Here is a 15,000-nt window from a genome sequence, read left to right as displayed (position 1 = left end):
AACACTGTTAGCACCATCAACACTGTCAGCACCATTAACACTGTCAGCATCATCAACACTGTTAGCACCATCAACACTGTCAGCACCATCAACACTGTCAGCACCATTAACACTGTCAGCACCATCAACACTGTCAGCACCATTAACACTGTCAGCACCATTAACACTGTCAGCACCATCAACACTGTCAGCATCATTAACACTGTCAGCACCACTAACACTGTCAGCATCATCAACACTGTCAGCACCATCAACACTGTCAGCACCAGCAACACTGTCTGATTACAGATTTTAGTTATGCTCTCGTACCTAACACTGTCATGTGATTCTGAGTGTCCTGTTTGATTGATTGTCTTCGTTTGACACGTTTTGACCCCCATTTTGAGACCTCGATCTGATCTGATGATTTGATCAAATAGATCAAACGAAAAATGGAGATATAATGATGTCAGAAGAAACAATGATTTTGTTGTTTACTAATTTACAGGTGTGTCATTTACATCATTCGACACGAGCTGTCTGGGGAGTCGACTCTGAGTGTGGGGTTTGAGTATGTGTGGGGTTTTGAGTATGTGTGAGTGTGTGTGTGAGTGTGGTTGTGGAGTGTGTGTGAGTGATTGAGTGTGTGTGTGTGAGTGAGTGTATGTGTGTGAGATTGAGTGAGTGTGTGTGTGTGTGTGTGTGTGTGTCACACAGATATAGTAACTCTAACTCTAATAACGCTGTTTTGTAGCTTTACTTCTGCTCTTGTGCTTTTACGTCATTGTTGTCATGGGATTGAGTAATTGTTTGATTTTGCCAATCTGTTTTATTTCCTGCCTTTGTATTTTTGTACCGAGGGCATTTATATTCCTGCACCTAATCAATCCACTTTATGGCTTTGGGAAGAAGGGAGGGGGAGAGAACAGCACAGTCAATGAAAGCCTGGCGTAAGTGGGGCAATAAATACAGCACACATCAGACCTGTCAGCTGGCAATTTTCTGCCTCCTGGTTCGCTCAATTGCTCCAGCTTTCGTCTTCGTCTGAACGTCCCATGACATAACCAGAGGCTTATTATTGGCTTCGGCCCCTCCATATGTGTGTGTGTTCACGATTCTGCCCAAAAATAGCCAGCGGAGATGTAGAAGGTTACTGCACCGACCGCCGCTGTTACACTCCGGCCATGTGTGGAGACGTGTGCTGACGTCATCCACGCCGCAAACAGATCGTGAACTTTTCTTTTCTTCCTCTTCCTAATTGGATGTTTATTCGCAGTGGGATGCATGTTGAGTCAGAGTCGGAGTGACGTCAGAGCCGAAGGGACGAGCGGATCGCGCGCCGCGTCTTCGGGCTGATTCACACAGACAGAAAAAGAGATGTGTGCTCCTTAAAAGAAAAAAAAAATCACGAATGAATAAGAGCAAGCTGAATGGTGGAGTGAAGAAGAAAAAAAAAAAGATTGTTAGGAATGAATTAGCCTTTTCATTCACGGTCTTCCACAAAACACTCTTCTGTCAGCTTCCTCAGCTTCGTCACGGATCTAAATCCAGAGCCGGAAAATCGAAGCTACGACCCGGTTTTCTGCGTTCAGGGGAGTTTAATTGGCCTCTATATTGAGCTTCTGCCTCAGAGCTTGTTTCACGTCACTGTAGTGAAGAAGGTCAGGCGTGCTTCCTACCTGTCTCTTCTCCTCCTCCTCCTCCTCCTCCTTCTTCTTTTTTTTATATTTATTATTACTGCCCCATGCTTTTACACTATAGAGTCACACCTGTGTGACAAGTCTTGGTGCTTGAGCTTGGTTCAGTGCTTCCTGGTCCTGCTCCATGTCAGCCGTGATCTCAGGCCCCGCCTCGGCTCTCCTTTGCCTCCTGGTCCGTACGCATCATCACGAGTGGGTAGAACTGTTCCATAACGAGGCTTTGTTCTTTTAAATAAATGTAAACTTTCACTAGGACCTTCATCATCAGTCTGAAGAAAAGTCAATAAAACTATCATAAGAAGATGTGGAATCGTCAGTATTGGTCAGAGTAAGACTCGTGACTGAGGTTCACGGTGTAAACTCTCTAGTGCCCCTTTTCCACCGAGGCAGTTTGAGTGCTGGTTCGGAGCCTAATTTAGAACCAGTTCTTTCTGTTTCGACAGCCAAAGCACCGGCTCTGAACCAGGAAAAGTGGTTCTTAAGTAGCACCAAAACGTTGCTGGTCTAGACTTAAGAACCGCTTGTGTCAGGAGCTGTGGGCGGGGCTGTGGGCGGGGCTACTGTTAGCGCATTTGTTAATGTACCTTAAGTATACTAATGTTTAATACACTTTTACTTTACCGCGATATGATACATTATCAGCACACATGATAGTAAGTAGCTACATGCTAAGGCTAACATTTTTCTGTGTTAATGATAAAATAACATTATGTACTTTCTAACAACCTCCATTTATACAGATTACATGGAGCTGCACGTACACGTTGGATTCGCTGCGTTTGGGTGTTAATGTAGGTTCACAAAGTCATGAGCATTAACAGTAAAGCAACATCCGCCATTGTTGATGTGTTTGTGTTTGCCGCTGCTGCGCTAACGTTGCTGTGTAACGTGACACGTATACAGTGACGTCAGACTCGGCTCTGTGACGGCTCTTTAGCCGGTGGAAAGGCAAACCGGTTCTTAGGAGGTTTACCAGTGGAACCAACTTTGAACCAGCACCAGCACTAGCTCTGAACCAGCACTCGGTTCTTTTTGGTGGAAAAGGGGCATTGGAGTGTTTTTCTGCGTTCCTTGGCTTAAATTCCTGTGCTTGAGTTCCTGTATTAAAGACACTTGACTTTAGTTCCTGGACTTTGGTGTAAATTTCTGGATTTAAGTTCTTAGAGTTTAGTTCCTGGACTCAATTTCTTGGTCATCAGTTCTTGAATTTTTGGCTTAAATTCCTTAGTTAACGTTCATGGGCTGAAGTTCTTCATCTTCAGAACCTGGGTTCAAATTCCTGGACCGTAGTTCTTGAATTCCTGTATCTCTTTTATTCCTGGAGTTAAATGCCTAGATTAAGTTTTTGAGATTGGTCTTAAATGTCTGGGTTGAAGTTCTTTCTTAGGTTCCTGGACTTTAGTTCTGGATGTTATTTCCTGGGCTGTAATGAGAACATGTAGGTGTTTCTAGTCACCTGTTAGTCCACTGAGAGCCACAGCATGTGTCTAGTTGTATTTCACTGAGACAGCAGCATGAGCGTTTAGATTGGATCTACAGATGATGTGAATTGGTCTTGAACCTCAGGAGGCCTCACATTAGTGTTTGTGTGTGTGTGTGTGTGTGTGTGTGTGTGTGTGTGTGTAGCAGCTGCGTTCCCTGCACCAGTCTCTGAACACAGACGGAGCGGTGAGCCCTCTGAGCCTGTACACGTCTCCATCTCTGCCCAACATCTCTCTGGGTCTGCCGGCGAACGCACACATCACTGTGAGTCCTGCTCCACATCTTCTTCACCTGGTTACTGCAGACATGACCTCATGCTCTAATGTCCCTCTGTCTCAACAGGCTCCTCCGAAGCTCGGGGTTCAGCCTGAGGCGGAGCGGCAGGTGCAGGGGGTGCGTCAGGGGGGCGTGTTGGGGAAGTTTGGGAGCGGCTCGTCGGTGTCCGTGTGTCTGGACTCAGAGCCTCCATCTGCCCCAAACAGCCACAGCAGCCACAGCTCCCTACTGCAGCACGTCCTCCTGCTGGAACAGGCCCGGCAACAGAGCGCGCTGCTCGCAGGTAACACACACACACACACACACACACACACACACACACACACACACACACACACACTATTACACATGCAAATACTGTCACACACACAGACATGCAAACACACAGATACACATTGTTGCACACTGTTTTACACCTACACACACACACACACAGTTACAGACACATTGTTACACACTGCTTTACACCTACACACACACACAGTTACAGACACATTGTTACACACTGCTTTACACCCACACACACACACAGTTACAGACACATTGTTACACACTGTTTTACACAGACACAAATAGACATGCACACACTTACATAATACACACTATTACACATACAAAAGCACTGTTACACACACTGTTACAAACTGTTTTACACAGACACTCGCATAGTTACAAACTGTTACACACATGCACACAGTGTAACACACACACACAGATTCTGAGAACATTAGCAGAAGGGTTCATAGTGTTAAATATAGTGTTAATAGTCCCTCACTCCTGTCAGTGCCCATGTACGGACAGTCACCGTTGGTTACGGGTGAACGAGTGTCCAGCAGCATGAGGACGGTCAGTAAACTGCCTCGTCACCGTCCTCTGGCCCGCACGCAGTCGGCTCCGTTACCGCAGACCCCACAGGCACTGCAGCACCTTGTCATCCAGCAGCAGCACCAGCACTTCCTGGAGAAACAAAAACACTACCAGCTCAATAAGGTACCGATGAGTTACACTGAGTTACGCTGCGCTATGCTAAACTTTGTTACGATAATTATACCGTAATTATAAAATGTCTCTATTAGATTCTCTCCAAAGGGGTGGAGCTTCCACGTCAACCCCCTACCCACCCAGAGGAGACGGAGGAGGAGCTTACAGAAACAGCAGATATGCTGGAGGAGTGGGGGGAGGGGCCTGAACGTGTGAGGGAGGGTCTAAGCAAAGAAAGTTCGGGTGAGACCACACCCCCTTCTGAGCGCGTGGTCCAGCTGAAAGGCGAGAGCACGGAGAGCGACCTTGAGGAAGAGGAGGATGAAGATGAAGCCATTGAACTGAAGGAGTGCGATGAAGAGGGCGACCCCTACAGGCAGGTGAGGACAGCGAACTCTTCTTCTTTATTTTTTACCTCTCTGTTTGAGACAGTATCTCAGTACAGTAGCTTAATCTTACAAAAAAATATGAAATATTATGAAATATAAACAATTTAAAAATAAATAAATAAATATGAAATAAAGTTATGCTGGTGAAAGCAAGTATGTGATTAGTTCTAGGTTTTCTATTTAGAGTTTTCTGTAACATGGATTTTATGATTGATTAGAAAACTGAGCAAATCTTGTGATGTGTCTAAAAAATATAAAAATTTCTAATGTTAATAATCTAGAGATGTTAATAATCTAGAGCCAGATGGAGCTCGAGCATCTGGTGCAGCATAAATGTAACAGCTCCTCTGAAACAGCACTTCAGAACTTCCTGGATCTTTGAGTGCTTTTTCCGTACCCGTAGCAGCTCTTTGTTGTTTCATCACTCAGTTCTGATGTCTGCTATATTTGGCTCTGCTTTTCCTTTCACACTCTCGTTCAGTTCCTTCACCCTTTGCACTTTAACGCGTTGCGAAAGCAGCACTGATGAAATCGAGGCCTCACTGACGCACACAGCCGTGCGCTGATGTTTGTCGTCTGTCCCACACAATACTGCAGCCTGAGTGTGACACGTCTAGATGTCAGCTGTGTGTGTATGTGTGTGTGTGTATGTGTGTGTGTTTGTGTATGTGTGTGTGTGTGTGTGTGTTTGTGTATGCGTGTGTGTGTGTGTGTGTGTGTGTGTGTATGTGTGTGTGTGTTTGTGTATGCGTGTGTGTGTGTGTGTGTGTGTGTGTGTGTGTGTGTGTGCAAACATTTCAGCTTTAATCAGACAGAAAACGGAGATTTTTTTCTTTTAAGGAGCACACATCTCTTTTTCTGTCTGTGTGAATCAGCCCGAAGACGCGGCGCGCGATCTGCTCGTCCCTTCGGCTCTGACGTCACTCCGACTCTGACTCAACTGACATCTGGACTGACAGTTACAGAGGCCACGCCTCCTTCATCTGGACTGACAGTTACACAGGCCACGCCTCTTTCATCTGGACTGCCAGTTACACAGGCCACGCCTCCTTTATCTGGACTGACAGTTACACAGGCCACGCCTCCTTTTCTTGGACTGACAGTTACACAGGCCACGCCTCCATTGAGTGACAGTTACACAGGCCACGCCTCCTTCATCTGGACTGACAGTTACACAGGCCACGCCTCCTTCACTTGGACTGACAGTTACACAGGCCACGCCTCCATTGAGAATGACAGTTACACAAGCCATGCCTCCTTCATCTGGACTGACAGTTACACATGCCATGCCTCCTTCACTTGGACTGACAGTTACACAGGCCACGCCTCCTTCACTTGGACTGACAGTTATACAGGCCATGCCTCCTTCACTTGGACTGACAGTTATACAGGCCACGCCTCCTTCACTTGTACTGACAGTTACACAGGCCACGCCTCCTTCACTTGGACTGACAGTTATACATGCCACGCCTCCTTCACTTGGACTGACAGTTATACAGGCCACGCCTCCTTCACTTGGACTGACAGTTACACAGGCCACGCCTCCTTCACTTGGACTGACAGTTATACAGCCCACGCCTCCTTCACTTGGACTGGCAGTTACACAGGCCACGCCTCCTTCACTTGGACTGGCAGTTACACAGGCCACGCCTCCTTCACTTGGACTGGCAGTTACACAGGCCATGCCTCCTTAACTTGGACTGGCAGTTACACAGGCCACGCCTCCTTCACTTGGACTGGCAGTTACACAGGCCATGCCTCCTTCACTTGGACTGGCAGTTACACAGGCCACGCCTCCTTCACTTGGACTGACAGTTACACAGGCCACGCCTCCATTGAGAATGACAGTTACACAGGCCACGCCTTCTTCACTTGGACTGACAGTTACACAGGCCACGCCTTCTTCACTTGGACTGACAGTTACACAGGCCACGCCTCCATTGAGAATGACAGTTACACAGGCCACGCCTTCTTCACTTGGACTGACAGTTACACAGGCCACGCTTCCTTCACTTGGACTGACAGTTATACATGCCACGCCTCCTTCACTTGGACTGACAGTTATACAGGCCACGCCTCCTTCCCTTGGACTGGCAGTTACACAGGCCACGCCTTCTTCACTTGGACTGGCAGTTACACAGGCCACGCCTCCTTCACTTGGACTGACTTCACTTGGACTGACAGTTACACAGGCCACGCCTCCTTCACTTGGACTGACAGTTACACAGGCCACGCCTCCATTGAGAATGACAGTTACACAGGCCACGCCTCCTTCATCTGGACTGACAGTTACACAGGCCACACCTCCTTCTCTTGTACTGACAGTTACACAGGCCACACCTCCATTGAGAATGACAGTTACACAGGCCACGCCTTCTTCACTTGGACTGACAGTTACACAGGCCACGCCTTCTTCACTTGGACTGACAGTTACACAGGCCACACCTTCTTCACTTGGACTGACAGTTACACAGGCCACGCCTTCTTCACTTGGACTGACAGTTACACAGGCCACGCCTTCTTCACTTGGACTGACAGTTACACAGGCCACGCCTTCTTCACTTGGACTGACAGTTACACAGGCCACGCCTGTATAATATTCCATGTAATCCTTCTTGTATCTGAGACCCAAAGTGATTGTGAGCATGTACACTTGGCGTGCAGAAGTAAGGATTTCACTAGTGAAGTGTGCACTTCCTGTGCACATCCCTGCACTAATATGACTGTGATTGTATGGGGTGGTGATGGCGGTGCTGGAGCAGTGAATCAGACACTTGTGTGCCGCTGCGCATTCATTTGCATAACATAAGCTTGAAGAAGTCGCTCCGCAGTGGGGTGTGATGCTCATCACTCGTCTACACACACACACACACACACACACATACACACACTCTTGAATGAGGTATGAATGAGAGCGAGATGGGGAGAGAGACTCCTCCTTCTCCCTGAGATCATTGAGAAAAAAGTCCAAAGAACATTAGAATTCATACCACATCCTCCTGCTGCTGCAGCAGACACACACACACACAGACATACACACACACACTCACACACACACACACGCCCTGCCCTATGAATGGATGCGTCCATCTCTGACTCATCTCTCCAGGGTGAATCATCGCCTCCTCTCGCCCCCACCTCGTCTGCCCTGCACTTCACACCCAATCACAACCCACCAGCTCTGTGTGTGTCTGTGCGTGTGCGTGTGTGTGTGTGTATGTGTGTGTGTGTGTTTGTGTGTGTGTTAGGCATATTACAAAGCATTCGGGGGTGTTGTTGTTGTATATCGTTGTGAGTTTAGTCATCTCATTGAGACAGCGTCCTCTAAAACGCCTTTGTGGTTGAGCACAGATATTAGACTGCACACACACACAGGTACAAAGTGTGTGTGTATGTGTGTCTCTGCTGCTTTTCTACTTGTCTCTCCAAGTGCCTGGAATACAAATGCGATCCTACACACTCTCTGAAGATGGAGAGGGAGGAGCGAGAGAGAGAGAGAGAGAGAGAGAGAGAGAAAGACAGAGAGAGAGAGAAAGAAATGCAGCATCTTTTCTAAATAACAAAAAAACAGTGGTGTGTGTGTGTGTGTGTTTGTTATATACTGAAAATGTCACCTTGCTTTTTCTTTCTCGATTGCTAATCCTGTTTTCAGAACTTTGTGAGAAACCGGAGCACATGATCCTAACTAGCATTAGCTCAACATTAGAGACGCAAAAAAGGTTCTGTAATTTCTGAAAAGATTCTTTCTGAGTTCCTGGATGATTTCCTCAGTTCCTAAAAAGGTTCCTGAGCTCGTGGAAACATTCTTTAATTCTCAAGCATGTGAGAAGTTTGTCTCTTTCTTGAAAGCTCCAGAGCTTCCTTCACTTCCTACGAAAATGTGTCTGAGCTCGTGGAAAGTTCTTCTGTTCCTGTATAAAGATTCCTCAGACTGGGATAATGTTTTCAGGTTTTTGAAAATGTCTTTAAGCTTCCTGGAGATCTCCGCTTCCAGTTTCAAGTTTCATTATAAGGTTCTCCAGATTCTGAAGAACATTTCCCCAGATCCATGGTTCCTGGGTTTCTTTATTTCCTAAAAAGAATCTTATTAGTTTTGAAAAGAGCGTTCATGTTTCCCAAAAGTTTCCTCAGTTCCTAAAATGGTTTCTGAGTTTGTGGAAAGGTTCTACAGTTCCTGACCCTGTGAAAGGTTTGCTCCTTTCTTTAAACTCTTCCCAAGCTTCCTGAGTTCCTGGATTCCTTCACTTCCTAAAAAAATGTTTAATAGTTCATGAGGAGGTGAAAGACACTTCCTGAGCAGGAGAGCAGGATCTTCAGTTACTGAAAAAAAAAAGTTCTGTGTGAACGTCCCTACGTGGGGGTGTTGTGGAAATGAGGAAGAGGAAGGCAGATGAGATCTTAGTCTCACACATGTAGATCTCTATTAAACACTTGCTTTCCAGCTGCTCTCACTCTCTGCCCTTACATCTTCTCCGGTGCTCACTATTGGGAGAGCAAACACATTCATTCATTCATTCATCTACCGCTTATCCGAACTACCTTGGGTCACGGGGAGCCTCAGGCGTCATCGGGCATCAAGGCAGGATACACCCTGGACGGAGTGCCAACCCATCACAGGGCACACACACACACACTCTCATTCACTCACACAATCACACACTAGGGACAATTTTCCAGGGATTCCAATCAACCTACCATGCATGTCTTTGGACCGGGGGAGGAAACCGGAGTACCCGGAGGAAACCCCCGAGGCACGGGGAGAACATGCAAACTCCACACACACAAGGTGGAGGCGGGAATCAAACCCCGACCCTGGAGGTGTGAGGCGAACGTGCTAACCACTAAGCCACCGTGCCCCCCGAGCAAACACATCATTAACAAAATTACTCACAGGTCTGTGAAGAATACTGGTTGTTCTCCAAGACTCCACCGACACATACTCCCACCGCCCGACTCAAGCAGAAGAGTTGTCCGGCCTGCAGCCGACTCCAAGGAAGGGAGAGAAAGGCTGCTACAGCCATCCGCGCCCCCCAGTCTGTGGATCCGAGCAGAGGGTCCAAGCCCATCCCAGCAGATTGTATTGGAAGGTGAAGACCGGCCACAAGTGGTCCATCAGCGGCTGGTGACGTCCGGATGATTAGGTATAAACCTACAAAAAAGCAACCATAGCCCGCCAGCCCCAGGAACTGCATCCCGTCCTCTTTGGTCTTTGGTCTCAGACAGGATACAATCAATGTGGTTTTATCAATTAGTGGACTGCAACTGCCCAAGACCCAAGTAGAAGCCTAGATGCCGTACTTCCATCTATTCTATTACGCACTCCTTCCGATTCTGCCTGTCTCAGCGTGCTCAGGACAGCCCTTAGGTGCACCGCATGCCGCTGCCAATTGTTACCGAAAATCATCAAGGTAATCATCTAGGTAAACAACAGAATATGCATGGTACAGGCAGATGATTCTGGCCATGAGCCTCTAAAATGTTTCTGGGGCTCCAAATAACCTAAACGGTAAAATCATGAATAGTGTAAGCCAAACGGTGTGGAACATTATTTGCCACATGGGAGTCAAGCGGATCTGCCTGGATCCTTTGATAAATCCAGTGTTGAATAATATCGAGCCACACCTAACCGATCGAGCATCAATACAAGGCATTTGGTATTCGTCAAATTTAAACACCTCGTTGACTTTTGTATAATTGACACAGAACCAGACCGAGCAGTTGGATTTGGGCACCAAGACCGTCGGACTATAACGGTCACTGTGTGACTCCACGATTACCCCAATCACGAGCATGGCCTGAACTTCATGGTAAACTGCCGGGGAATGGCAAGAACACGACAGAAATTTCTTTAAAGCAGAACCCTGAGTTGGGATGGCAAGAGCCGGTCTAAACAAGGAACCAGAGTGAATGAATTTGATGATTTTAATTTTAGCTCCTCCCTCTCAGGGACATCTCTAACGCACACGGATGTAGGCGGCGAGCCAGCCGACCTACGCAAATTCCAGCATCCGGAAGAGTTAGAGATGTTTTTCCACGTCTTCGCCGACCTGCTGTAGAATTGCCCGCTCGAGATCTGTGTACTCCGGCATGTTGGCTATGGGGAACTGATACGCAGCATGCCTGGCCTCAACGGAGAGACGAACGGCAGGAGGTACATTGCCCACTCCGACTTCAGCCACGCCCACATGTTGCCCACCTGCTCAAAAGGCTTTATGAAGGCCCCGACGTTTTCCTGAGGACCCATCTTGGTGAGTGGGAGGTGGAAAGTGGTGGCTGCAGCAGACTGTGTCCCCTCATGCATGAGGAAACAGAAGGCAGACTAGATCTCAGTCTCACACACAACTGTAATCGCTTTTCAGCTCAGAACACATACACACTCTCTCTCACACACGAAATAGGTTCAAGAAAAGTTTCCCGAGGTCCGATAAAATGGCTTCTGGTTCACCGGAAGGTTCTTGATTTGTAAAAGAAACTAAAGTCCACAGATTCAGAAATCGGAGACTATGAGAACATCCTGATTAAATTCTCTACTAATATGGATTTACATACATATATATATATATATATATATATATATATATATATATACATATATATATATATATATATATATATACACACACACACACACACAGAATGATAGAAAGCAGGCAGGACGGCTGTTTATAGCAGGAGAACATGTAAGTAGCTTTTTGGCAGTTGGAGACGGTTCTCTTGGCTCCTGACGTTCCCTGAATCTCTTGCTCTCTGAGCTGTGTTTAGTCTGTCCACAGCTAAATTTATACACACACACTATTCTGCTTGGTGTCCTCCATGTGGTTCTGTACCTGTCTTACTGCCTGTATGCAGATGCAGAGCTGCATGTGGAATTATGGAATGCTGAAAAAAGGTTCTTGAGTGAACAGATTCTTGAGTTCCTGGATTTCTAATAAAAAAAAGGCTTCTGGCTTCCTGAATTTGTGTTAAAGGTTCTTAAGTTCTTACTTGGTAACAACACTTTTGGGTTCCTGAAAATGTTCCTGAGGTTGTGGAAAGATTCCAGAGTTCCTGAAAAAGTTCCTGAGTTTGCTCAAAGTTTCCTCAAAGTTTCCTGGTCTATCTGTGAGATGGTTCTTGGGTTCTTGTGTAGATTTCCGAGTTTGAGAAAGGGAATTCCTGAAACTTGAAGAGAGAGAATTGAAGCTTCTAGAAAGGTTCTTCCTGAAAAAATGTTCCTGAGTTTGTGAAAAGATTTTTTTCTGCTGTTGAAAAATGTATCTTTTTGATCTTTTGAGATTCTTGGTGTTGAGTTGTTGGGGGAAATAAATCCTGTTCATTTTATTTCTGAGTTCTAAACGTTGATGTGATGTGCTGCAGTAATGTAGTGGAGATGTTGCTTAGCTTGAAGGAAAGGTCTGTGTTTGTTTGAATTTTTGACAACAAGCCAGCTCTAAGTAATTGTTGGCTAAGATACTAAGCTTACTGCACCTTTAATAATAATTAGCATTTCTTCCAAATTTAACAAATAAATAAATAAATAAATAAATAATGACAGACTGCACCTTTAAAGTGGTTGCAGATGAACTGAGCATAATCTCCTTGTTCACCTTCTGCATCCTGCACGTTTTAGTTCTAAGGTGTAACAGACTCCTGGGTTTTATGAGTGAAGGCTGAAGTGTGATCCTGCAGCGTCACGCTCAGGCGTTCTCGGATTTTAGTTTTAAACCGGAAACCAAAGCGACGTGTTTCTTCGCCCGCAGTTCTCAGAGCAGCAGCACCTACAGCAGCTGAACGTGTTCCAGGCATCTCTGTCCATCACAGGAATGCCGCACAGGCCTTTGGGAAGAGCGCAGTCATCCCCCATCACCTCCAGTCTTAAAGCCACTCCCATGGCAGAATTACCCATCAAGCACCTCTTCACTACAGGTACCAGTCTTGTCTCCCCCACATCACCGTGGTAACAGTAACAGCATCATGGATCTGTTTGGAAAGATTGTGGATAAAGGCTACATCTCAATCAGCTACTAGTCCAGAAGTCAGTCTCTATGAACTTCATATACTGGTTCACTACCTAGGGAGTAAGTGTGCTGATTGAGACGTAGCCCGAGTCGTTAACAGGATTATGATTCAGATTCATTCCTCATGTCTGTTTATTTCTTTCTTCCTTCTCTCCATGTTGTATCGTGTCATGTCTCGCTCAGGTCTGGTCTACGACACACTCATGCTGAAGCACCAGTGCATGTGCGGGAACACACACATCCACCCGGAGCATGCAGGACGCATCCAGAGCGTGTGGTCCAGGCTGCAGGAGACGGGGCTGCTGGGCCGATGTGAGGTGAGCACTCCACCTGCTGGCAGCATGCAGGAATTACAGCCTTAGTATGAACACTTTGTGTTCAGTCAAACCGATGGTCAGTTTTTAATCGTACGCTACGAACAATAACGAACGATGACGTTAGGCAGAAATTCAACAGCACCAGCAGAATATCTGATATAATCGTATAAAATAAACTTTAACCCTGACTGAAAATGGAACATTTTACTGTTATTGATGTTTGCATTCAAATAAATAAAAACTGAACTCATTTATACTCATTTAATCATTTATACACACTGCGCATTGCTTGAGGGAGTGAGTGGGTCAGAAAGCTAATTTGTTTTGTGTGTGTGCGTGTGTGTGTGCGCGTTTGTGCGCGTGTGTGTGTGTGTAGAGGATCCGGGGCAGGAAGGCTACCCTGGATGAGATCCAGACTGTGCACTCGGAGTATCACACACTGCTGTATGGCACCAGCCCCCTCAACCGCCAGAAACTCGACAGCAAGAAGCTCTTAGGTGTGGAGCTCAGTGATCAGACTTCTTGTTCCACACTTCTTTATCTCTCTCTATCTCTCTCTCTCTCTCTCTCTCTCTCTCTTTCTCCCTCTCCCTCTCTCTCTCTCACTCACTCTCTCTCCCTCTCAAATTCATCCTCCCTGTTCACTTTTTTCACGAAGGCTTTTACACACGCTCTGTTTCTCTGTCTGCAAAATTATTTTTTCAAAGTTGTGTTTGTTTGTGCTTTCTTGCTGGACACATGCACACACACGCACGCGCACACACACGCACGCGCACACACACGCACACGCACACACCTGCACACACACGCACGCGCACACACACGCACACACACGCCCATGCACACACGCACACACCTGCACACACCTGCACACACACGCACACACACGCACATGCACACACGCACACACCTGCACACACACGCACACACACGCACATGCACACACGCACACACCTGCACACGCACACAAACACACACACACTAGTGTAACAGCCATCCCCTGAGCCCTTGTCTCCTGGAGGAGATTCTTCGCCCGTAATAATAAAACTCCCGCCTCCGGCCCACGCTCACTTCCGGTCTGCTTCACCGCTGAAGCTGAACCTCCTCTGACAGACGCTCGAGTATTTTTAGGCTCTAGACTTTTCTGCCACCTCCGCCTCTGAGTCACCAGCCAAGGGAAAGTGTGTGTGTGTGTGTGTGTGTGTGTGTGTGTATGTGTGTGTGTCTGTGTGTGTGTGTGTCTGTGTGTGGGTGAGTGAGTGTGTGTGTGTCTGTGTGTGAGTGAGTGTGTGTGAGTGGGTGAGTGAACGTGTGTGAGTGAATGGGTGAGTGATTGAGTGTGTGAGCGGGTGAGTGAGCATGTGTATGTGTGTGTGAGTTGGTGAGTAAGTGTGTGTGTGTTTGTGTGTGTGTGATAGAGGGAGTGAGTGTGTGTGTTTGTGTGAGTGGGTGAGTGAGTGTGTGTGATTGAGTGAGGGAGTGAGTGTGTGTGTGAGTGTGTGATGGAGTGTGTGTGTGTGTGTGTGTGAGTGAGTGAGTGAGTGAGTGAGTGAGTGTGAGTGTGTGTGTGTGTGTGAGTGTGTGTGTGAGTGAGTATACAGGAGATGTTAGTTGCATAGTTTTTTGAACTTCACCCCTACTGTTCAATCATCATCTTCATCTAATTAGACTTTAAATATTTGAATGATTTAATGCTTGTTCCCTCCTTACAGGTCCAATCACACAGAAGATGTACGCTGTCCTGCCGTGTGGAGGCATCGGGGTGGGTTACAAATGGGTTTTATCCCTTATTTCTTCTGCAGTGTTGTGCAGTGTTAAGTTATGTGTTATAACGTTAAGTTCTTACTCTGTGTCTAATAGATATAACCATCAGATATGT

The 15,000-nt window shown here is 46.6% G+C and overlaps 1 protein-coding gene across 6 annotated transcripts in view; it reads left to right on the top strand.

Annotated features, from left to right (window-relative positions):
• The window catches only part of hdac5 (histone deacetylase 5), a 94,550-nt gene that overhangs the window by 67,378 nt on the left and 12,172 nt on the right, over positions 1–15,000 (top strand). For 5 of the 6 annotated variants that reach the window (XM_060857201.1, XM_060857203.1, XM_060857200.1 and 2 more), the window contains 8 exons: positions 3,306–3,425; positions 3,504–3,720; positions 4,222–4,427; positions 4,514–4,798; positions 12,547–12,712; positions 12,988–13,121; positions 13,498–13,618; positions 14,834–14,883. In XM_060857201.1, the coding sequence (XP_060713184.1) occupies positions 3,306–3,425; positions 3,504–3,720; positions 4,222–4,427; positions 4,514–4,798; positions 12,547–12,712; positions 12,988–13,121; positions 13,498–13,618; positions 14,834–14,883 (1,299 nt within the window). The remainder of the gene's footprint in view (positions 1–3,305; positions 3,426–3,503; positions 3,721–4,221; positions 4,428–4,513; positions 4,799–12,546; positions 12,713–12,987; positions 13,122–13,497; positions 13,619–14,833; positions 14,884–15,000) is intronic. The other variant, XM_060857199.1, reaches the window with a different exon arrangement.

Source organism: Tachysurus vachellii, chromosome 21 (genome assembly GCF_030014155.1).
Source record: "Tachysurus vachellii isolate PV-2020 chromosome 21, HZAU_Pvac_v1, whole genome shotgun sequence".
Lineage (NCBI taxonomy): Eukaryota > Metazoa > Chordata > Actinopteri > Siluriformes > Bagridae > Tachysurus > Tachysurus vachellii.
Note: the sequence above shows the minus strand (reverse complement) of the source record. Positions and strands in the feature narration are given on the sequence as shown.